The following is a 23128-nucleotide window of genomic DNA, read 5'->3' as shown; positions in this document are numbered from 1 at the left end:
CAGATCAAGGGGGAATGATCTGACACAGTGACATTTTGAAAACCCATCTGGGCCAGTTGGCAGGACTTAGTGTCAAAAGCAGCCATTTGGGCTAGTTGTCAAAATCTTTTGGGTGATGATGGGAAATGCACCAATGTGTGATTCCTCTATACATGTCCTCCTAAGGCTCCGCACAGCTGGAGGTGGGAAAACCACAAGAAACAGGAGCAGGTGGGTGGCATCAGGAGCTTTGAGCTCTTAACCACCCACCTCTTTGCATGACTTCTCTGCTACATGCTAGAATGGAAGGGCAGGACAGCCTACCAGGCCTGCCCCATGGGGGAGTTATCACTGTTGTTTATTATTATTTTTTAAGTATATGCCATCTAATTTCCAAAGAGATTCATTAGAATTCCAGACATCACCACAGTGTGTGTGTGTGTGTGTTACATTTCACACACACACCCATCACAAGATCAAAGTATTGACATTAGGAAAACCCCAAACCACAATAAATTACAAAATGGCCGTCAGACCCAAACATCAAAGGGAAACCAGATATGTTATTTGAATCCCTGAATCTCTTGGAATCCACCGGAATCCACCTCCCCGCCTCTGAATCTGATGCAGCTCAGGTTCCACAATTTCTAAAATCAAAGATTGACAATCCTAAAAGAGAAGTTAAATATAATGAAAAATCATAAAAACGTAAAAGCAGGCAAATATAATAAAGCAGTAGATGAATAATTTTTTTCTGAGACGTTTCAGGCAAGCTAAAGCTCAAATTTTAATTCTTTCCCTTGTTTGAATAGGAGTCTGTTCATATGTACTATATTAGCCTTCCCACATCTGCTGGTGCCCTCCATATCTTTTGGACCACAACTCCCATCATCCCTGACCATTGGCCAATGCTGGCTGGGACTTATGGGCTTTGTAGTCTAAAACATCTGGAAGACACATGGTTGGGGAAGGTTGTACAATATCTATAGCATTTAAGGCAAATTACATATGCTAATGTAAGGATGAGAGGCAAATTTCAATTAGTGCTAGTACTAGTACTATGCTAGCAATAGATAAACACAGGAAAATACAGCTTTGACTTTATGATGCTATGCTACTAATATAATCTAAGACTATTATAATATTATTATCAATTTTTTTGCTCTGTGGTTTAATCTTGATTTCAGGCAAATGATTAACAGTGCCTAAAATGTCCTTTGCATGTCTCCTTAAAAGTAAGCCCATTGCGTTTAATCGTACTTAGTCCCAAGTAAGTGTGGCTCAGGATTGCAGCCTAAGTGATACCGAAACCACTAGCTGGACCATCATTTTACTATTGCAGTATATTAACTATTTCTTTAACTTTTCCCAGGGTATAATGGGACCCAGAGGCCCTCCTGGAGTAACTGGACCCCCTGTAAGTATATTTGGAACACAGCCATTAGTAGGAAGAGAGATATGTTTGATACACATGCAGAAAGCATCAGTTACACACGTTTTGCCTTGACTAGACCCTAAGCGGGTAACCCCACATGTATAAGAGGTGCCCTATATTGACAGGTCCAGGACTGCTGTTGTCATTACCCTGATATAGTTCTCAGTTTACAAACTGAGGAGCCATGACCTTTCTCATTTCAGTGTTTCCTGGCTCCCTTCCCAGTTTGCATCTTCGTGTTCTTGCCCAGAAGGCCCAAAACACACAATGTGTTTGCCTGGTATCTCTCCATGTTACCACTGGTCTACCTGGTCTGGTCTAGACTGGTCTGGGTTGAAGGACCCCAGCATTTGCCTGAATCACAGCCTATAACTCCCCAAATCTCACTCTGCTTCCCTGCCCAGTTCTCTTCTCCAAACACCCCCATTGCTAGAATAGTACTTGCTTTTCCCACACGTAACTTTCAAAACCGTATAAAATGTTTTTTGTCACCCACCTTGCTTGCTTCTAGGGCTCTCCAGGCCACGCGGGACATGCTGGTGAACCCGGTGAACCTGGTCAAACAGTAAGTGGAACCCTTTTTATTCTATTCTGAGAATGACAGGAATTCTGAAATACCCATTTGCAATGTAGCCCTTCCCCCAGATTGAAGTTTGGGCCTATTATCTGAGATTCCTTTGCAAGCTAGCAAGGGTGGGAGAAGCAAGAAACGAGTTCTGATTCTGCTAGAGCCCACGCCTGCTTGGTTTCCTCAAAGCAGAGTGGGAAAACATAAAGAGCTTGAGGGGAGACAAAGGGTTTTTGCTAGACAGGTAGGCTTTAGATTTCTGCAACTCTTTGAGACCGCTGGGGGAGCTGATATCAGACCAAACACCAAGTCTTCTGATTTGTTTTGAAACGCAGAAGCCATAAATAAAAGAGCCGCCCACCCCAAGCTTGGATTAAAGAATTCAGATCTAGAACTCTGGCTTAGTCAAGTCACTAGATCATATGTAGCATGAAAGAACTATTGTTTTGTTTCAAATGAACCTTTTTCCCCCCATCACTAGGGTCCCCAAGGTGCTCGTGGTCCAATGGGTCCTCCTGGAAAGCCTGGTGAAGATGTAAGTATTCATATGAACTGGGATTTTGGTGGGGGAGGGGGAAACAGTAGGAGCTATTTCCTTTTCCAAACATTGGTTATCAGCATTTGTTCTGGACTGCCCTCTGTGTTCCATCCCCACCAACACTCTTGTAACCATCACTTCTGGTACGAAAGCTCCATTTCCATGTGTTTTGATTGCTCAAACATGTTTCCTAAATTCCACTGGAATGCCACCACTGCGTTGTAGTGTATTAAAAGTTTTAAGGATATTTTAATGGATTCTGCAACCCAGAAGCAGTTCGGTTTTTTAAAAAAGCTGGATTTCCCAACTGTTCTGTTTCTGAAAAGTATCTCCAAAAAAATCTGCATTTTGTGAAATTAAGAAATGTGCAGTGCAATCCCAGAGTGGAAGTAAGTCCCTTCTGATTTCAGTAGGACTTACCCTTTAATATAAGTACCTTAAATACCACCTCCATCATAAGTTCTTGTCCTAAAAATATCGGAGGAAATATAGCCTTCAAATGTGACATTATGTCTCCTGAGGGAAAGGTGCTGCATGTTTAGTCAGTTTTTAAGTTATTATTTTTTTTATACCTTGCATAGATGTGTTAAATATGTGCAGCTCACTTGCTTTTGCACACAAAAGATTTCAGTCATCTCGTCTAATGTTTCATTAGGGTCATCCTGGAAAACCTGGACGACCTGGTGAGAGGGGTGTTCCTGGACCTCAGGTGAGTTTTGTGTTTTCTGTTGCCTGTTTAATCTGCTGATTAAATCTGCTTGCATAACTGCAGGATAGGAAATTAAATTACCAGCCACCGCTCCTTACCAGTAGTTTTAGTGTACGTACAATGCCACCCTCCCGCCAAGGCAGAGATTCTAGCTATTTACTCCTCCTGGATCTTAACATCTAGCTAGAGAGCAGCACTATGAAGGTTGCCACATGATGTTCACTTTTATTCTACAAGGAATATGGTAATAGTGTATCTGTTCCTAAGCTATGGAACTCTAGACTATTACTATTAAACAAGCATTAACAGTACCTCTGGGTATAGGGTGCTATATAAATTCAATAAATAAGAATAAAATAATATAAATAAAAAATAATAAAAATTTGTTTCAAATTCCAGTTTAAGGCCCTTCGGTTTAAACAAGTAAATTATCTGATGTGATAATGCATACCAATATTTTTTAAAAAACATTATTGGTACTTATTCAAAGGTATACAAAAATACATATCCAAGTATTTTTAAAATATAATATACTGAAATTAAACAGCTACTTAATCTGTTAGAGAGCAAAGTCAGAAGGAAGAAAAGACAAGAAAAGGAGAAACCTAAAGAAAGAGAAAATGGGGGGGGGGGAGAGAAGAAACTAAAGAAAGATAAAGAAGAAGAAAAATAAAATAACTTCTGGTTTTCTGTCCTGCAGCTACATATGATATGACATTCATTCCTTAAGATCCAACCATTCTATCTTCTATAAACCAGGTGTTAAGATCATTTTCTCTTTCATGCAAAAAGTCCATAGGAAATTTCCAATCCTTAACAAATGTCAGTAAATTATTTTTCTCTAATTCAATTTTGCCATCTCAGCCAAGTCCAATAGTTTTATCAGCCATTCTTTTATAGTGGATAGGGCTGTGTCTTTCCATCTTTCTGCATCGATCACTGATATTAAGTACTTCTGTGCAATTTTATGGATGGGCCGTGTTCACTCCTGAGATACTTTGCTTATTGTGTGGCATATAAGTCTATAAAATGAACAGAATTTGGAACATTTTATACTAGCGATCAGCAACCAGGAGCCCTTGGACTAAATAACCTCCCCCCCCCCCTCCGGTAAAGACAAAGGAGGGGCTAGAGCACAATGACAGAAGGTGTGCTTTGCATGCTGAAGGTCTCAGGTTCGATCCCCAACATCTTCAGCTAAAAACAGTCAGTAGCATATGGGAAAGGCTCTCTGCTTAAGGAGCACTGCTGCTCAGAGTAGACCGTATGCACAAATAGTCTGACTCTGTATGAGTCTGGACAGCTTCATAGGCTTATGTGTCATGCCAGCTTCCTGACCCAAAGGCAAAAGCAGTGCGTAGAGGGATCAGCGACTGTAGCAATGAGACTTGCAAGCAGCTCACTTTGGTGGCTGGGACTAACATATTGCACCCAAGTACTTTGTCTAGCAGCTTTTATTTGAGATGTTAAGCCTTCTCTCTCATTTTCCCTCCCAGGGTACTCGTGGCTTTCCTGGAACTGCTGGTCTGCCTGGTTTCAAAGGAATAAGGGTGAGCATTTGACTGAAACAGGAACAAAATTAAGGGTGGTGACAGTTAATACACCTGTGGTATGCTCAGAGCATGTGCTGTGTGTTATTCTGTGCAACTACTGGTCTTAGACAGAAGCCTAAGGCTTGTTTGCCAAGGTGGCAATAAAGAAAGCTTCTGTCTTCATCACGGGTGCCAACTTGAATAAAATATATTTTTGAGGGTGGGGGCAGGTAAGCCCTGCCCCACATTATTGATCACATGATGCAGCAAGCACACGCCATTTGAATGGCAATGGGTGTTTAGCCCCAAATCCTGCATGCATCTGTGATATGTCATTGACAAAATTTTGAATGTACAATCGGCACTTTAAAGTGTAGTTTTAAGTATTAAAGTGCAGACCAAAAAGAAGCCCGTATACCACTTTCCATCTCCACCCGAAGGAAGTGGTAGTAACTGCTTCATCAAAACAGCCAATGGCCACTGTTCACCTAGTCTGCCACATTCCCCTAGTTTACTGTGGCCCTTTCTAACTGTCTTGAGAAAGGCCAGTTTTTTTCTCCTTTAGAAAAAAGGCATTTCCCTAAACAACTGTGTGTTGCTTCCCTGTTTCCAGGCCTGGCGCCAAATGTTGGCCACATTGGGCACTGGTCAAGGGCACCTGCCCACTAGCCTAGTCATACCATCCTTCACTGCCCTCCCTGCCAGACTCTCAGATGTTTGTCAGTGGCAGGCAGCAGTGCTGGTTTTGTACGGGAGCCAAGCTCAACTCCCATCCCCGGTGGACACTCGCATTTTTTAATTATCCAAAGTGTAACGTCCAATGCATAGGTCTCTGAAATATTATCTAGGTAGGACTACAGAACTATGAAATAGATTTCATAGGTATGGGGCCTAGAGCATTGCTTTCTGGGTAATCTAAGATGGCAGCTGGCCACCATGGATGGGAGCCAAGTTTTCTCCCATTTAAAAGCACCTTTCCACCACTGAAGCATGTCTCTGGGCCTGGTGGAGGGTAGTGAATGGTGACAGAGAAAGCAGTGGCAGAAGAAGCAACAGTGACAGGCTGTCATTGCCACAAGCAGGGCTAGGCCCTGCTCTGGTTAGGCCATCGTTGGCACCATTTCTCCCCAAGTCTTGCACTGTCCCTGCCTGTTTCCACTTTCCCCCTCCTCTGTTTTTTCACTCTGTATCAAATTTTAGGTTTTTGAGGAAGATGTCCCTTTTGTATTCTGCAAAGCATATGCATGTTGAAGGCACTATATAAATAATGAAAAGCAGTAATAGTCATCTATAAAGCTAAAAAACATACGAACTGAAGAGGGCTGTCAAAGTTTGGGTCTGATGCAGACCAGAACCAAACCATGTTAAGGAAGGACAACTGTGTCCCTCCTTAACTGACGATGATCCTCTTCAAGTGGGGGAACCAATATGGTAAATGCAGAGCAATGCTAGAGTTGTGTTTCAACCACTGCGTGATAAAGAAATGGTTTCCTTAAAAGGGGGGACTAGGGGGGCCACTTTACCCATCGGTGTTTCTTCTTCCAACATAGGGACACAACGGTTTGGATGGTCGGAAAGGAGAACCTGGTGCTCCCGGTAACAAGGTAAAAATGACTTAATTTTAATATACGTTACATGGGTATTCCAGCAAGAGCACAGAGTGCATGGCAGCCCTTCTGTTTTATTTCCTGCGTGCATGTTTTGTTCTCGTAGGCTTTTATCCTTCTAAGAAAAATCAGCCTATGCTATAAATGAAGGACAACAGCAATTTGGTACTAAGCCCTTGAGATACATGGACACAACGGAAAGTCTCACAGGTCCAAATTCTAGCATGGGAGCAAGATGAAATAAATAGCCAGCTTGCTCTAAGCAGCCTTCCTCAACCTTTGGTTAAGCTGGCTGGGGCTGATGGGAGTTGGAGTCTGACAACATCTGGGGATCCAAGGAGGTGGAAGAACTCTGCACTTCTGGTTCTGACTCCGACACTCGGGATTGCCAGTAGGAGCCTCCATCTATAAGAAACTTTGAACTCACCAATCCCCTAAACCATGTGGCTAGTTTGAACTTGCCCCTGCCACTGCCTGAGTTGCTCATGAACTCTGTGTGTGCATGTAGGACAAGGGTGGAATTCTAGTACCTGCAGGTTTATTGTTTTCTCCTTTTGTGTGTGGTATACTAGAAATCCCAATAAATACATATGTAAATAAAAAACAGCGGGAGCTGCAGTAAACGTTAATAGTGTGGAATGCTGCTATTCCTGATTTCTGTCATTCCATTTCTCCTTCCTCCTCCATTTTTCCATTTCTTAGTTTATGGGCAGCACACAAATGTAATAATACAGGCTTCTCCTAGCAGTAGTTCAGCATCTGTGGTCATTGAGCCTGCTTTGCTTAGGGAGGCGCCATAGCTCAGTGCCAGAGCATCTGCTTGGCATAAGAAGGCCCCAGGTTTATTCCCCAGCATCTGGCAGGTGGGGCTGGGGAGATACCCTGCTGGAGAGCCTTAGCCGGTCAATGTAGATAACACTGAGCTAGCTGGAGCAATGGTCTGATTTGTTACAAGCTTCCTATGTTCCATTAGTATTGGACTAATTTAGGGGGGGGTTTCCCCCTTCGGGGGGTGGACTTTACTTCCGCAAACCCTGGTGTTCTGCCAAGCCTGCTGCTCCTCCCTCTAGACTATGCTTGCTGCCATTTTTCCTACAAAAGAAATGGTGCTCACAGCCTGGACATCAGAAATAGCGAGAATCATGTGTTGAGGCAAGCCAGCAAATGCATGTCTCATATGGAATTGGCTTGCACTGACAGGCCTCTCCTTTCATTATTGTAGTGAACTGAAGCTAGTAGGTGTCCTTGAGACTTAAATGTGCAAGTATCAAAATGGGATATGTGGGAAACGAGAGCTTTTAAACTTGCTTTACAGCTGGGAATCTCAGATATTCCTTTGTCAAATTTCTGTTTTCATGTTAGCTCAGAGGTGGAGCCAGCAAACCAAACGGCCCTTTGAAATGCAGCTGGGTAGATAACACCACTCTCAGTCAAAAAAACTATGGAAACAGAAAGCTAAGAAAAATACAAGTTGCTCCATTGGTCCCAAAGCAATGGGATGGGGCCTCCTGTACTGATCACAAGGAGATGGGTTGGCCTTCTAGCTAAATGAAGACCCAGGCTCAGGGAGGGTCAGGAAGAAGCTTAGCTTAATCTTCCCCCTCTTCCCTCCTCCTCTAGTACGGACACAAGGAGGCTTTTTGGAAGCTTTCGCTTCCGTTTTCGATTAGCCATCGCTTGCTGTGTTGAAACTGTGGCTGATGTTAACTGTGGCTTGTTTGAAACCATTTGAGTTTAGGCTATGGGTTATGAAGCTGGTTTGTCTCAACAAACCATAGTTACAGTTAATACTGGGTTCAGTTTCACATGTGGCCCTCAGCTGGTTAGTTGAAATTGGAAGAGAAAATGTACAAAGCCTTTCCTTGTGACCATATGGCAGGAGAGGGAGTGCAAAAGCCCGGATAGAAAAGCTAGACCTTTTCCCAGGTCCTGTTGCATCAGCCTGTATCAACTTTGGCAGATACCAGTAGAGTTTCTTTGGCTGAAATCTGTGCATCTGTTAGCTTCATGGTATATGAGACCTTTATAGATCAACCTGTCCAGACACATGCATGCAATTGTGGTGGCTGCCTTTAGCAAAGCATGTTTATCTCAGTCCCAAGAGTCACACTTCAGCTCCAATGAAATTAATGGGGCATAAGATTGTCACACAGTTAGCTTTTTCCTTTACTTTCGCGCGTTTTATCTGGGCTACAGCCAACATTTGTTCTACCCCTCTTCTACAAGCCCTCTTTGCTAACTAGATCACTAAGCTGATAAGAGGCTTTACTTTGTATGAACTTTTGTGCGCTAATTTAAATGCCAGAAGTGTAAACGTTCTGAGTGCATCTTTTGCTATGTCAGTAATAAGACTTGCAAGGAAAGGACAACCTAAACCATGGATTAAATGGAGAATCTTTGTCATTCGCAGGGCGAACCTGGTGCCCCTGGTGAAAATGGTACTCCCGGACAACCTGTAAGTATTTTCTCTCTGTGACTTACACAATATTAAGTCATCAAAAATCCTGTTATCATTTGTTAAAGTTTGCTAGTTGCTTTCATGGAATTCTCAGTGTTTAATAGAAATGATGCTATTTGATTAGAATATATGACTTAACTGTGTTGAGGGCAGCAGTAAATCTGCAGCCCTTTGCTCACTTGGGTGTGTGCCAATCCCACTGAATTAAATCTGAGTTGAGCATGCATAACTTGAATCAGGAGCATTGCACCCTATTGTGGAAACGGAGAAAAGACTGAAGCTATACTAGACTATACTTCATATTGCACTGCAGCTTATTATTACTACTACTAGTACTAGAAAGAAAATGATATTGTGCTAGGTATTGTTTTTGTTTGTTAAACAACGTTATGAATTTTTGAGTTTCTATATCATAAACCACCCTGTGATCCTCTGATGAAGGGTGCTGTAGAAATTTATTAAATGAAGTAAAGAAATATTTGGTGATGATTTGCGTGTCCTTTGCTTTCAGGGTGCTCGTGGTCTCCCTGGTGAAAGGGGAAGAGTCGGCGCTCCTGGCGCAGTTGTAAGTGACTCCCCTACCTGTACAACGTGGCTTCCATTTTCTTTCTTTTGGATTCTTCAATTTTGTACCAGGAATTTAAGATGTAATGAGAACCTTTGTTTTCTTTTAGGGGGCTCGTGGCAGTGATGGAAGTAACGGTCCCACTGGTCCCGCTGTAAGTCCAAACTTTAATGTTCTATCATTCTGTCCTGATGAACGACACACACTGTGACCCGCCAGTCACCGGGATTTCGCTGTGTGATGGTCTCCTGTCTTTCTCTCTGCCCTTTATCGGTTGCACAAAAGGAAATCTTTTCTTTCTTTCCTTCTGTTTCAAAAACAAACATCTGGCATTTCCAGATAGGCATCAAAGAGCTGACCAAAATCGTAGTAGTATTCTCAGGGTGCTTCCACAGACTTTTCAGCTCAAGACTGAAATCCAGTGTTTTGGACTGACTGCTTTCGCAGTGATGGCTGGATTTGGCCAGCCCAAGCCGCATACAAGCTGTGGGAGCTCTCCCCGCACAGATAGTGACATTATTGGTCCTCTTCAGCAGCCTGACTAATGGGAATCCAGGCTCTGTAGTTAAATATATATATACCTGAAGATCCCTTTTCCTCATCAGTTTTCTGATGGTGCTTAGTAGCTGAGATAGAAAGATATGCCTTGTACACTGCTTATAAAGCAGCTACTCTTAGGAAGCGATGAATTAATCAGTGTTATTTCTGCTCCATGCCAATTTTGCATGTGTTCATTCAATAAGTCTGTTCCATCCCACTTCCAGATTAATCTGCCATTTTTTAAAACCACTGTATTGAAGTGCATACTTTATCTCAATGTACACTTTCCCAAGCATATGTCATGCTAAAATGAAAATGTTTAATAAACACATTGGGATACATTTTTTGAACTCAGAATTGTATTATGAAATTTGCAGAAATGTGAAAAATCCAAAGGATGTTTGCATTTCTGAGCCACACATTAGTCCAGGAGGTGTGAAACAGGTCAGTTTGCATAAGAATTCACAGATTCTGAATTCTTCAAGCATTCCTGCCTCTGGTAAGGGGGCAAACTGGCTGATTCAAAAATGGAACATGAGGCTTTATTACTCCAAGTGCCCCTGCCCTTGGGAATTTGGAGATTGACCACAGGAGAAAGATGTCCACAGGGGTCTGTGTGACATCCGTTTCACATCCCTGCTTTATATCCTGGAATATCCAGTGTCTAGTCTAGGCAGCGAACCAATCACATTGCCTCCTGGCCAACTCAGTAAGGAATAGGTCAGTTACTGCCAGTGGGATTAGTACATTGCTCTAAGGCTGGATATACAGCACCTCAATTTTTTAACACACTCTGTTGCACTTTTGCAAGCGATGCTAAAAATTGCGCTCTCTCGTTTTGTAACTAATGCAGTGTTGGGCCCCTGTCATCCCCCCTTTAAATGAAACATCTAGAAAGTGGGTGCTTGTTTATCATAACAGCCAGGCAAGCATGTTAAACAGAGAAGCAGCAAAATACATCCTTGCAAGGGCAACCTTTATTCTACCTTAAAGGTTTTTAAATGGTTCTTAGCTCAGGGGAGGCCAAACAGAGGCACAAGGCATTCTTGTTTCTAGAGCCATGCACACACAGAGGCGCATTTGCCCAGACACAATGCTTGTAATGTCAGCGGTGATGCCCTGGCACCTCTTATGATGGGCATAGCAAGCTACGTATTGAGCCATATCCCCTTTCTTGGCATTTTGTGTCCAGTGAACATGCTCAGTCCTCAATGGATTTTTTTCTCCTCCTCCTACACAGGGTCTTTTTCCTGGTTGTTGTATTTTTGGTGTTAGGGGGTGAGTTGGAGGTACTTCTGCAGACCTCAAGATCTCCCCCTGCTGATTCTCCTCCATTGTGTGCAGATATGGTACTGTTTTGGCTACATAAGCAGCAGCACTTATGCCTGAACATCAGATATAAAGGGAATGATGGAAATGCCGCGTTCTGATTAAAACGTCAGAACTGAGTGTGATGAAACCTCCTGCCTTTGCCATCTCCCTGGGCTGGGAAAACCTGACAGGGGTCCCATGTTTTGCAGGCCTGCTTTGGGGGCACTGGCGTGCAAAAACCCAAGGAGACATTTTAATGCGTTTGGCTCTAAGATCGGATTCAAACCTTGTTCTAGGACTCAAGTCTGTTGTCATGTAGGCAATCCACTTTGTTGCTTCAGGATCCCGTGAGATGTATCCTGGTCATTGATTCCTATGGCCTGGCCTCTTTCCTTTGTCTCCTTCTCAGCCTACTATTTGCACCTGCAGATCTTGAAGGATTTCCTCTTTCTTTATTTTCACAGGGTCCCATGGGTGCTGCTGGAGCTCCAGGATTCTCAGGTGCTCCCGGAGCCAAGGTATGATATATATTCTGCCCCCTCAGGCACAGATGCTCAACGAAATGTTTTCAAGCCAAGCAATGCTTTAGCTGTACAATGAGAAGAATACAGGTTGTTCCCACCTACAAACATTCACAGCGACCATTTGTAGTTTTCTTTAAACTAATCAAATAGCAGTAGAAATGCAAAAGTGTAATGCTATTTGGTTTGTTCCACACAGTGGGCTGTATCTAGTAGTGTCCCTCCACGGTCACAAGTCAGCATGCGTTAGTGAAAAGGAGGAAAGGTTGTCTTTTGCCAATTCCTCCTTCAATCTGCAGCCCCCTGCTCCAGAGAGCTAGGGCATCCTCTGGTAAGCAGTGTGGAGGGCAAAGGAGGGGATTTGTGAAAATCGTCTCCTCACACCTTTCAGCTCATGTAAGGCTTTGCTGGACCAAAGAGCAGAGAGACAGAACTGGTTCTGTCCCTATGCCCAAAATACACATCTTGCATTAGGGGAGATATTTGGTGATGTTTTTCCCCAAACCATTGGGGGGGGGGATCAGTGGTTAGCTGTTCACTTAGGATAGATTTGCATAACTGCATTTGCCCTCCTGTAAGCAAGAAAAATTAATGGCATGTGCGGAAATTGCAGATGAAATTATTTCTTGTTGAGATAGTTCCTAGTGGTCATGATGATTGGGTCGGTTTGTAATAGCCAGGCAAAGATGGGCAGTAACGAAATTGTGCACCTAGCTAGAGAGAAAGATAAAGCACTTGCTTTTCTGTCAGGAAGTCTAATGTTGTGGCACTGGCACAGCATATGATCTCTTCATATGGATGTTGTAGATCCACAAAAGCCTGCATATGCCAGCACACAGGGGCAGACCTTGGTAATAGGCCGTCCTGTGCGAGGGCACAGGCTTAAGCTGAGCTTTGGGGAGGAGGTGTGAGGCTCTGGCAGGGCCCTAGAGCCCTTCCACCTCCTTCCCAAAGCCTGGTAGGCACTTCCCCTGCTTTTGTAAGGAGGCAGGAGGACTCCAGGGCGCTGTCAGAGCCCTAACACCTCCTTTCCAAAGCAGGGCAAGTGCTTGCCAGGCTTTGAGAAGGCACCCTTCTTGGCTGCACTACTCACCCTGCCGTAAATCCACCTCGATGCAATGCATCACATGATCCAAACTCAAATGTAAGGATTGTAAAATAAATAATAATAATAGCAACAACAGGGCTAGCATATCTTCTCTTTTGCTGAACTATTTGCCGCAATTGGGTCATGATTACTGTACTATCTAGTGCTCATCTTAACAGAGACAGCCACACAGGGGATGTTATCTTTGTTTTATTTTTGTTTTGAGCCTGATTAGAGTAGTATAGGTTTAATAAGTGCTGAAATGAACCATACACCGAACACTCAGCGCTCACCACACACATCCTCTCTTCCCAAACAGGGTGAAGTTGGTTCTGCTGGCAACACGGGTCCCTCTGGTCCTGCTGGCCCTCGTGGTGAGGTTGGACTCCCTGGTGCTTCCGGTCCTGTTGGCCCTCCAGTAAGTTACCCTTGAAGCTTCTGCTACCAATGAATGTGGTTCCTTGCATCTGCTTTTGAGTTATTTTGTTTATATATGTCGCTTGGGCATAAAGAAACATCTAAGCAGTTTGCACACACACACAAAAACCCCTAAACCAATATGCCTAGATAACATGAGCAGGCGATCATATATATTTAAACCCTAACATTATCCTTTTCTCTCTCTTAGGGTAACCCTGGTAACAACGGCATTAATGGTGCTAAAGGCGCAGCTGTAAGTATGCAGGCCTCAAACTGGATTGTCCCATAGGAAAAGCTTCTGTGGCGCTACAGAGGAGAATTCTGACATGTGTTCTCCTCCTTCTCTCTCCTTTCTGGGCAGGGTCTTCCCGGTCCAGCTGGTGCTCCTGGCCTGCCTGGTCCCCGTGGTATGATTGGCGCTGCTGGCTCCGCTGGTGCTTCTGGAGCTAGAGGACTTGCTGTAAGTGATGCTATCTACTGTATATGCCTCCTTTTTGCAATTTATGGGTCCTGTGTTTTTGATGATGCATGGCCTGCCTTTCACTCAAGTGATGATCAAAGCAGCTTACAAACGGCAGGTATCTCCCAAATCACCCATTGTGCAGCTACACACTAATAAACACATGCACAACCCAGCAGCCTTTGTTCCTCTGCTCTCCAGCCCCAGGAACTGGAGGGAGGGAACAACCCATCCCCTAAAGCTGCTCCTTATCTGGCCGATAAGCCAGGTTGGTCCTCTCATAGCCATGATGTTCTTTCTGGGAGACGGGGGCAGGCAATGCAGCCTCCCCAGTGATCCTTGGTCTCCTGTCCAGTGGCAGAGGCCAGCAAGTGCTTCCCTCCAATTCCACAGTCCCCAGGGGGGATATGTGGCTTCCACAAAGGTCAGCAGGGCATTGTTTTAGTGTCTGAGTTGCCTTTGTACTTAGGATGCTGGTCATGCCTGCCAGCATCTGGGCTTGCTCTGACTTTAGGCTGCCCTGGCTGGCACATAGTTGCCCGATGCCCTTGCTAGAACATTTGGCACCATTGCTACATGGTTAATATCCAACCAAGTGTGAAGCGGTGTCTGATAATGTAAAACGTCTGGGGTTATATTGCCTTCTGCTGGTCTAGTGCAGTTTTGCACCAAGCTGTTAATGTCTAATGCCAACGACAGCCATTGTTGCAGATTCTGTCTTTTATGTCAACTTTTCCAATGAAAGAATTGTTCTTACAGTGGCAATCCTTACAGCAGCTCTGTAAGGGAGACCAATATTGGGGAGAATACTGGAGCCACAAAGTTCGTCCATGACTTAAGTCAGATGTGAATTAGTAACTTCATATTAACATAGAAGTAGACAGAGCTTATTCCCCTATTGTACTGCATTGATTATTCCCTTCCTCCAATAAACACACCATCCAAGCCGGTGCTCAGATGAACAGGAGCAGGGCAAGGGAGACAGGCTTGGCCTTCTTACATTATGTGCCAGCTACTGTTTGTAAGGCTACAGGGTAATGGGATAATTTGGGGAGTGAGACATATGGGTTTCATCCCCCTCCCCCAATAATTCAAGCACAAATCTGGGCTAGGAACAGCCCAATTTGGATGACTGAAGCTGCAATCCTTTATCTGGTTACCTGTAAGGTGGGGGGGGGGGAGAACCCATTGATTTAAGTAGGAACCAACTCTTGAGTGGGCATGTACAGACTTGTTTGGGGAGTATCGTTGCGGGAGATGCTGCTGCTAGGCTGTTTTGCTGCAGTTCTTAGTTGCTTGGATAACTTTGCAGCCCAGATGTTCAGAAGAAGAAAAACAAAGGTGTGTGTAAATTCATAGTGTTCACTGTTGGGATCTCTTGTTCTGTTTGACTCTAGGGTGAACCTGGCCCCGCTGGATCCAAGGGAGAGACCGGTAACAAGGGAGAGCCTGTGAGTATCTTTACTGCATGAAGCACTGCTATCTATTTGGTGGAAATCACTGTTGGTTCTGTTTTCTCCCCATCATGCAGCCTGTTTCTCAAAATGGTGGCTTGTTTTGCTCTCTTTCCTACCCGACAGGGTGCTTCCGGCCCTGCTGGCCCTGCTGGCCCAAGTGGTGAGGAAGGCAAGAGGGGTTCCAACGGCGAGCCTGGCTCGACTGGGGCACCTGGATCTGCAGGTTTAAGAGTAAGTGTGCTACAAAAGGAAACGAAAACCCAACCTAATAGAAAACACCAGGGAAATCCACAGAGGTAGAACATGGAGTTGGAAGGGACGCCCACTGCCATGCAGGAATATTTTCCAAGCGTGGTGCTTGAACCCACAGCTCTGAGATCAAGAGTCTCATGCTCTACCAACTGAAGTATAATTGGTACTGGGCTGAATATACATGTTAATTCTTCATGCAGAAGGCCCCATTTTCCATCCAGAACATCTCCAGTGAAAGGATCAGGTAACAGGTGGAAGACCTTCCACTGCTTGAGATCCTAGAGAGCTGCTGTTGCTGGTCAGAGTAGATAGAACTGGGGGTGGCAGACAGATAGTTTGACCTGGTATATAAGGTGGCTTCCTAAATTCCTGTGGGATTAACATGACCACACCTACCTGTGCTTGGAGGGGCATTCTTGTCTATACCAGACAATGTTCCAATGTATGTGCATACGTGGGCAGGTCATGGCTTGATGGAGGCAGCACATCCTGGGTCTGTAGAGGACCTAAGGTTCCAGTTAAAGTATTCCAAGTAGCTGGGCTAGGAGAAGGCACTACCTGAGACCCCAGTCTCTCTGCAATGTTGTAGTCAGTGCTGGGCTACCAGAGGGCCTGCTCTGACAAAGGCCATTCTTTTAGCCTTAAGCAAGAGATCAGCTGCGGCATCTCAGCTAGATAGCCAACGTCCTGAAATATTTTCAAAGTAATTGTGGATTTTGTAAAAATAAATAAATCACTAGCTGCCAACGTGTAGTAGCAGAAGCAGTAGTAAATAAGGACAATGAACAATGATTCTACATGTACATTGAGAATATATGATTGTACAATTAAAACTGTGTCAAAGGGCTTTTTGCTTCTTTAGAACTTGGTGCATTGGGGACACAGTAGGGCTAATTTTTGCAAAATAATCAGCGCTTCTCATGACATGCTGAATTTTGCTCAAACTCTGTTCAGTTGTTCCTTTGGGGGCTGGGCTCAGAATCTGGCACAGATCTAGAACCAACTCTTGTGACAATGACAGCTTAGCTGCACATTGTATTTTCTAGCCATTGGACCCGTGTGTGATCTCCTTGCCTGCATAGCAGTGGAAACATACTGTGTTATACAGGAAAAACTGTTCCTTGCCAAAGCTGCATATTTCCAATCTCCAGATCTAGCACTGGAAGAAGCAGCAATTTGCATGCACATGTTCACAAATTATTTTTCCATGGATGCTGAGGCATAAGAGATCACTTAGCAGGAATGCTTCCTCTAGTGGCTAAATCGAATGGGTGAATTGGTCCTGATTTCCCCCCATTGGGATAAACCATTCCTTTTGTCCTGTGGGCCTGGGTTGCAGTGCATTGTAAAAGTCCTGAAGGCCTTGGTGGTTAGCTCATTTTCGCAGTCTACAAGCTCACTGATGACAGCGCTTTGATACTGTTCCCGGCAGCACACATTATGGTCATTGCAGGATAATGTCAGGTAGTGAAGGTAGCCTCATAATATCCACAAGGCTGTCCCAGGTTGTTTTGCACCTGGTCTGCTTTATCAGTTTTCATCTGCCACTATAAATTCAACCCTGCTGGTTCCCAGAGCTGTATTGGCCTTTTAGAAATGGTTCCTGCCATTCCACTTGAGAGCTTGCCATTCTCTTTATTGGGCTCTACAGCAGCCTCTAAAGACCACTGGAATCTCTCTCATGGACTGGCCCTATCATTGGGCAGGGTGAGGCAGTCACCTTACGCAGTGGGTGCTGGGGAGGGTGAGGTGTTGGAGGTCAGAGCTGCAAGTGCCAATCAGAATATACCTGATGCCTTCAGGTGTTGTGGAACTTGGTGTCTCGTTGCCAAGATTGAAATAAAACTCGGCTTCTGGTCTGGTCAGTTTCAGTGCATGGAACAGGGGGAAGGGGACATAAAGGCAGCAAAAGCCCCTGGGATACCATCCCATTTTGACTTCACTCCAGCCATTGGGTGCGTGTGTGCCCAGTTCAACTATTTTTATTAAGCGAAGGAAAAGTCGCTTTCTCAGGAGACCCCATCACAAATGCCAAGCATTCCTTTGAAAATCCTTAGCTGTAGCAAGCCCTGCCTTTGCCTGTTGGCTAAAACTCTCTCTTTTTTCTGACCAGATATTTGTGTGTTCTTTTCCTTCATAGGGTGTTCCTGGATCTCGTGGTCTCCCTGGAGCTGATGGCAGAGCTGGTGTGATGGTAAGCTACCTTCTCCTTCTGTTGCTTCTTTTCTTTCTTTTGAAGAGATGTTCTTCTTGCCGCTGTTGCTCCCTCTCATTGGAGCTGGTTGTGGGTTCGTTTCTCCTCTGTAGGGAGCTGTTGGTAATCGTGGTGCTACTGGTGCTGCTGGTGCTAAAGGTCCCAATGGTGATTCTGGACGCCCCGGTGAACCTGGTCTCATGGGTGCAAGAGTAAGTATCAAGGGCGAGGATGAGGATCGTGTGACGTTGCAAGGCAGCAGCATCCAAATAAATAGAGGGTTTCCATTTCACCTCCAGTAATGCTTGCATTTTAAAAATGGTCCATTTAAAAAATGCAGTATGACTTATGGTGATGGTTAGTAATGTTTGGTTATGAGAACTTTATATTCAGCACTATATTCAACTCTCACAACCATGTTGTGAGATTATTTGTATTCCCATTATACAGATATGAGACCAAGGCTGCAGTGGATATTTGGGTTGCACCCATATCCTAACTTACCTGGGGTTAAGCACAATGAGCTTAGGTAATGTGCAGCCCTATACATACCTGCTTACTAAACATGTGTAAGATTGCACTGTGATTTGGGAGGAAATCCCAATGAGTTCAATATGGACATTTCCCAGTAAACATGAATTTAATTGGTAGATAGACTGATCTGTCAATTGCTTGTTACTACTTCCAGTCTGCATCAATTTCTGTCGTGTTCATTGATAAATCAATTCCAGCCCATTTCTCCATTAATCTGTTTTAAAAGTCCAGGTGGTCCACGAGGTGAACCTGGCAGGGCACATTTTATCCTAAAACAAGCATTTCAATACATTTTTTGAGCCAAAAAGACAAAATTTGGAGAAGTGCTAAATTGGAAGATAATTACAATCTGATCCACATTGCTGGGTTGAAAATGAGGCCCATTCACTTAAAAATGCAGGCCAGACCAAACTCTCCTCTATCCCTAATAGCAACAATCCTTTATATTATATTTGTGCATATATTTAAGTGGTGGGTGTCTGAAAGAGGGAGGGAGGAGGAATTCTTACATTCCTGTTTGAAATAAGCTCCAAAGATGCTACTAAGATGAAACGTCTGTGCTTTTTAGGGTCTCCCTGGTCAATCTGGAAGCCCAGGCCCTGCTGGCAAAGAAGGTCTTCCTGTAAGTAGCTCACACTTTACCCTACAAATATATCATTTTTAAAAAATGTAGATTTTAGTTAACAGTTATAGACATATAAGTAGTGTCCACAGCTGTGTTCTATAACATTTGTATCCTGTTTAGCCTGGTGTCACGGTGCTCCCTAGGCAAAGGAATGCACATAGTAGATCGCTAACACAATATTGTCAAAAGTGAACACTTAGTAATTTCTATCATTCCAGATACCCACACACACCAGTCTACAGTCCAGGCAACTATTCCCTGGTCTGTGATCTATGGAGCAGTTGCAGCAACAAGGGGGCACACCCTCTCTACCAGTTTATGTGCCTTGCTTGACAGGCTGTGTCCACACAGCCTGAGACTACATCTGCCTAGAAGTTGTCTCTGATCTTCCCTCTTCAATCGCCTCCTGGTTCTGGGAGGCAGTGGTGCAAGAGAGGGTGGGGCAGCACACACAGCCCCTCACTTGCCCAACCTGCCTCTTCCTTCGCTTCTTCCAACCCATCCTGTGCTCCACCCTCCTGCTCTGAAGCATCCCCTGCCTCCGACTGTTGCCTCCTGGCTGGTACAGTTCACTGGTCCCCTCTCCCAGGTGCACTGTCATCAGCATCCTGCAAGTCCCTGAGCAATTTTCTCAAGAGGTCATTGGTGAGCCCGGAGTCTGAGCCTGGGACATTCCCGTGTTCAAAGCCATTCTGCCATCCCAGGCCCAAGTACAGGCCAGTTTAGGAAATCATCACTGCGGTGTCTGTTGAACCTTGTCTATTGATTCAGGCTCTGCACAGGTGCTGGTTTATTAAAATGGTTTCGCAGAAGCTTCCAGACAGGCCTCTGAACACAGGCCTGCAGCAGAACTTCTCCCTTTCCAGCTTTCCTCAACCAGGTCAGGTGTCTTCCAGATGTTGTTGGACTACAACTCCCATCATCCACAGCCAACATGGCCAATGGTCTTGGGAGTTGGTAACCCAATAACATCAGGCTGAGGAAGCCTGTTGTAGATCTGGGAAGAAAAAGAGGGTGAGTCTAGAGGCTAGGTTGCATCGTGATATTGATATGTAATATAGCATCTATAGCATAGGTATAATATAGTCTACAGCATCATGATGTTGATATGTAATGTATTGATATGCAATATAGATATAATGTCTTCATTGGAAGTGTGCTGCTCTCAGTGGAGGTCAAGCAATATACCTAGGATAAAATCAATGTGGTTTGTTTCCCTCCTCTAGGGTCTGGCTGGTGCTGATGGTAGACCTGGCCCAATTGGTCCCGCTGGTCCAAGAGGTGAACCTGGCATCATTGGATTCCCAGGACCTAAAGGTCCCAATGTAAGTGCAATGGAGCTTGGGGGGGACCACCATATAACAGCCTGGTAGCATGAGAAATTGTCTGCAACGCCAACTTTGTGTCCTCATGTTAATCTTTCTGGTATCCCAGCAACAAAGGGATGCGGGTGGCGCTGTGGGTTAAACCACAGAGTCTAGAGCTTGCCAATCAGAAGGTCGGAGGTTCGAATCCCCGCGATGGGGTGAGCTCCCGTTGCTCGGTCCGTGCTCCTGCCAACCTAGCAGTTCAAAAGCACGTCAAAGTGCAAGTAGATAAATAGGTACTGCTCCGACGGAAAGATAAACGGCGTTTCCGTGTGCTGCTCTGGTTCGCCAGAAGTGGCTTAGTCATGCTGGCCACATGAACAGGAAGCTGTACGCCAGCTCCCTCAGCCTATAGAGTGAGATGAGCGCCGCAACCCCAGAGTTGGTCACGACTGGACCTAATGGTCAAGCGTCCCTTTACCTTTACCTATCCCAGCAACAAATACCAGAGTGATGGCACTACAGTGCTAGTGTAAGGTTACAGTCCATATCTATGCCCTGCCCAGGTTTGGGGTCGGGGGGGGGGGAGGTCCTTAGGCTCAATGCCCTTAGTGGAGGCCCTGCTGGCTTCCTGGGGAGAGAACTGCTTCTTCTCATGCATCCTGCCATCACTAGGCATTTTCCCTCTGGGACAGGGGATTTGTGAGCAAACAGGTGGGAACCATAAGTAGGAGGGGCAGCAGATCTAATTCTCATTGGCCAGGGTAGGGACCTCAACAGGTACCCATTTATGCTGCCCCCCTGGCACTGACTCCAGTCTCAGAGAGCACAGGTGGGTTTTCGGAAATAGAGGAGGTGCATCAGCCCAAATAAAGGAACTTGAGCGTAGTTGATGTTTGTTCTAATCTTGTTTTCATGTTCTTTTCTTTCTGCCATAGGGTGAGCCTGGCAAACCTGGTGACAGAGGCCATGTTGGTGTTGCTGGCCAACGGGTATGTGCAGCTATCTTATGTCCCAATGAACATGCCTTAGTTAAGAGAGCAGGATCTGTACAGGAATTGCCAACCTCTAAGGGAGGGCTATACTACCTGTCTACCTGTCTATTCTCTTCCATTTTTAAGGCAAATGAAACAGTTGTTTGTTTTGTGGAGCAACTCTACCATGTGTGCAAGCAAGGAATGTGTTTGTGTGCCTGTGTATGTGTACACGTGCCATAAGTTAGCTTCTACATGGTAGCAATGTTCAAAGTCATTGGATTACATCTCAGGGAGGGAACACTCAATCCATTAAATAGTCAGCTAAGGTGGTGCCATTTTATTTTTCGGGAAATAATAAACATGGTGTATATTGTCCATATCTTACGTAACTCATCTCTCTGTTATTGTAGGGTGCTCCTGGTCCCGAGGGAAATAACGGTGCTCAAGGTCCAATTGGTGTTGTTGTAAGTACATGATCATCATTGTTAACCTATGACACAAACACAGAGTTCCACTACCTGTGTCTGCCCATTAACTTCAATGGAGGGCACTGATCTCCATGTGCCTTTCTTTGCGTAGCTTTGCAGGGGGACAGTTGCCTATTTCATTGTGGTGATTGAACTTCCTTGATTTTAATACAGGAAAAAAAGTCGGGGGCGGGGGGGAGCTGTGTAGCCATGCTTCCACTCCAAAGGCATTGGATACTTATTTTTATTCTGTCTTTTAATTCCTCTAGGGCAACCCTGGTGCTAAAGGTGAAACTGGCCCAGCTGGTGCTCCTGGCTTCCAAGTAAGTGGTGGTGGTGGTGGTTAGGATGATGATAATACAAATATTATTATTTAACAAGTGCCAGAAACATTTTAAGCACTGTACACACATTAAAACATAAGAGGGTCTCTGTGCACAAGTTCACAATCTAATAAACACAGCAGAAAAGGAAAAAGGAATGGGAAGGGATGAGGAAAGCAAGGATTGGAGCAGCTGCTCCTTCAGTGGCTGATAGGTGGGATCATGTTGCTCTCCCCATTCCAGTGATGCTCCTGGGAGGCAGCCTCTCAGTGGCCCTTGGTGTCCTGGTCAGGATCAGAGGCCAAAATTTGCATCCCTTGCTCTCCTTAAACAAATATGGTCTTTCTTACTAGCTAATGCTAACACAGATTTTGCACTGTTTGCAGTTGGAAACTGTGCTAAGAACAAATGATCAGAAGCATTTCAGTATGTCTTGGATTATATAGTGCACAAGGCACAGAGTATAAATGTGTTTAGTGTACGAAAACAGGAGTGGTAGATAATTTGAATTGATTTAAGCCACATCTTTCTTAAGAATCTTTTTATGTGGTCTTGCAAGGAGTTGTCTTGCACATGGCTTGGTTTTCATATAAGCAAGTCATCCTGAAAATCTGTATAATGCACTTCAGTGAAGGGAAGAGCTGTTTTAAGATCTGAGGCTTGCCACTCAAATTACAATAATAAGTTGGTTTGGGCAGAGAACAGCAATAGTAATCCATAGATGTTTCAGTCCATGTGGATTTTCTACAGGCAACTCCCCATTTATGTGTGTTCAAGGCATGCATGACTGTGCAGAGGAACCCAGAAGTGGGACACAAAGGGGCAAAAACAGCCCTGAAAGAGTGCGGAAATGGCAAAATGGCGTAAAAACAGCAACTAGCAATCCCACAAGCCTTTGCAAGTGCAACCGCAGGACCTTTGAGGCCTGTGGTTTGAGCAAGGAGGGTTTGGAGGATGTTTGCAGGCTTTTTCAACTGTGCTTTCAACACATACGATTTTACTTAAACACACGGGTGCCTTGCAACATAAATCCCCTCGTAAACGGGAGGTTGCCTATACAGAATATCCTGTGTTCAGTCCCCAGCATCTGCAGATGGGACTGGGAATGTCCCCTGCCTGAAACCTGGGAGAGCTTTTGCCAGTATAAATGTGGACAATACTGAGCTAAAAAGACCAACGCTCTGACAGGAAGTCAGTGTCCTGTGTTCCTGTGTCTTGAACAAAGCCTGTGAGACGTAAGAGCCCTCACATTTTAGACTGTG

At 44.7% G+C, this 23128-nt stretch overlaps 1 protein-coding gene across 2 annotated transcripts in view; it reads left to right on the top strand.

Moving 5' to 3' along the window:
* COL1A2 (collagen type I alpha 2 chain) overlaps positions 1-23128 on the top strand; it is a 70763-nt gene that overhangs the window by 20711 nt on the left and 26924 nt on the right. For both annotated transcript variants that reach the window (XM_083405315.1, XM_083405316.1), the window contains exons 5-26: positions 1352-1396; positions 1926-1979; positions 2464-2517; positions 3176-3229; positions 4726-4779; positions 6312-6365; positions 8779-8823; positions 9338-9391; positions 9501-9545; positions 11707-11760; positions 13170-13268; positions 13479-13523; positions 13632-13730; positions 15128-15181; positions 15311-15418; positions 17580-17633; positions 17747-17845; positions 18736-18789; positions 20019-20117; positions 21038-21091; positions 21487-21540; positions 21813-21866. In XM_083405315.1, coding sequence (XP_083261441.1) covers positions 1352-1396; positions 1926-1979; positions 2464-2517; positions 3176-3229; positions 4726-4779; positions 6312-6365; positions 8779-8823; positions 9338-9391; positions 9501-9545; positions 11707-11760; positions 13170-13268; positions 13479-13523; positions 13632-13730; positions 15128-15181; positions 15311-15418; positions 17580-17633; positions 17747-17845; positions 18736-18789; positions 20019-20117; positions 21038-21091; positions 21487-21540; positions 21813-21866 — 1386 coding nt within the window. The remainder of the gene's footprint in view (positions 1-1351; positions 1397-1925; positions 1980-2463; positions 2518-3175; positions 3230-4725; positions 4780-6311; positions 6366-8778; positions 8824-9337; positions 9392-9500; positions 9546-11706; positions 11761-13169; positions 13269-13478; positions 13524-13631; positions 13731-15127; positions 15182-15310; positions 15419-17579; positions 17634-17746; positions 17846-18735; positions 18790-20018; positions 20118-21037; positions 21092-21486; positions 21541-21812; positions 21867-23128) is intronic.

Source organism: Podarcis tiliguerta (genome assembly GCF_965153285.1).
Source record: "Podarcis tiliguerta genome assembly, chromosome: 12".
Classification (NCBI taxonomy): domain Eukaryota; kingdom Metazoa; phylum Chordata; class Lepidosauria; order Squamata; family Lacertidae; genus Podarcis; species Podarcis tiliguerta.
Note: the sequence above shows the minus strand (reverse complement) of the source record. Positions and strands in the feature narration are given on the sequence as shown.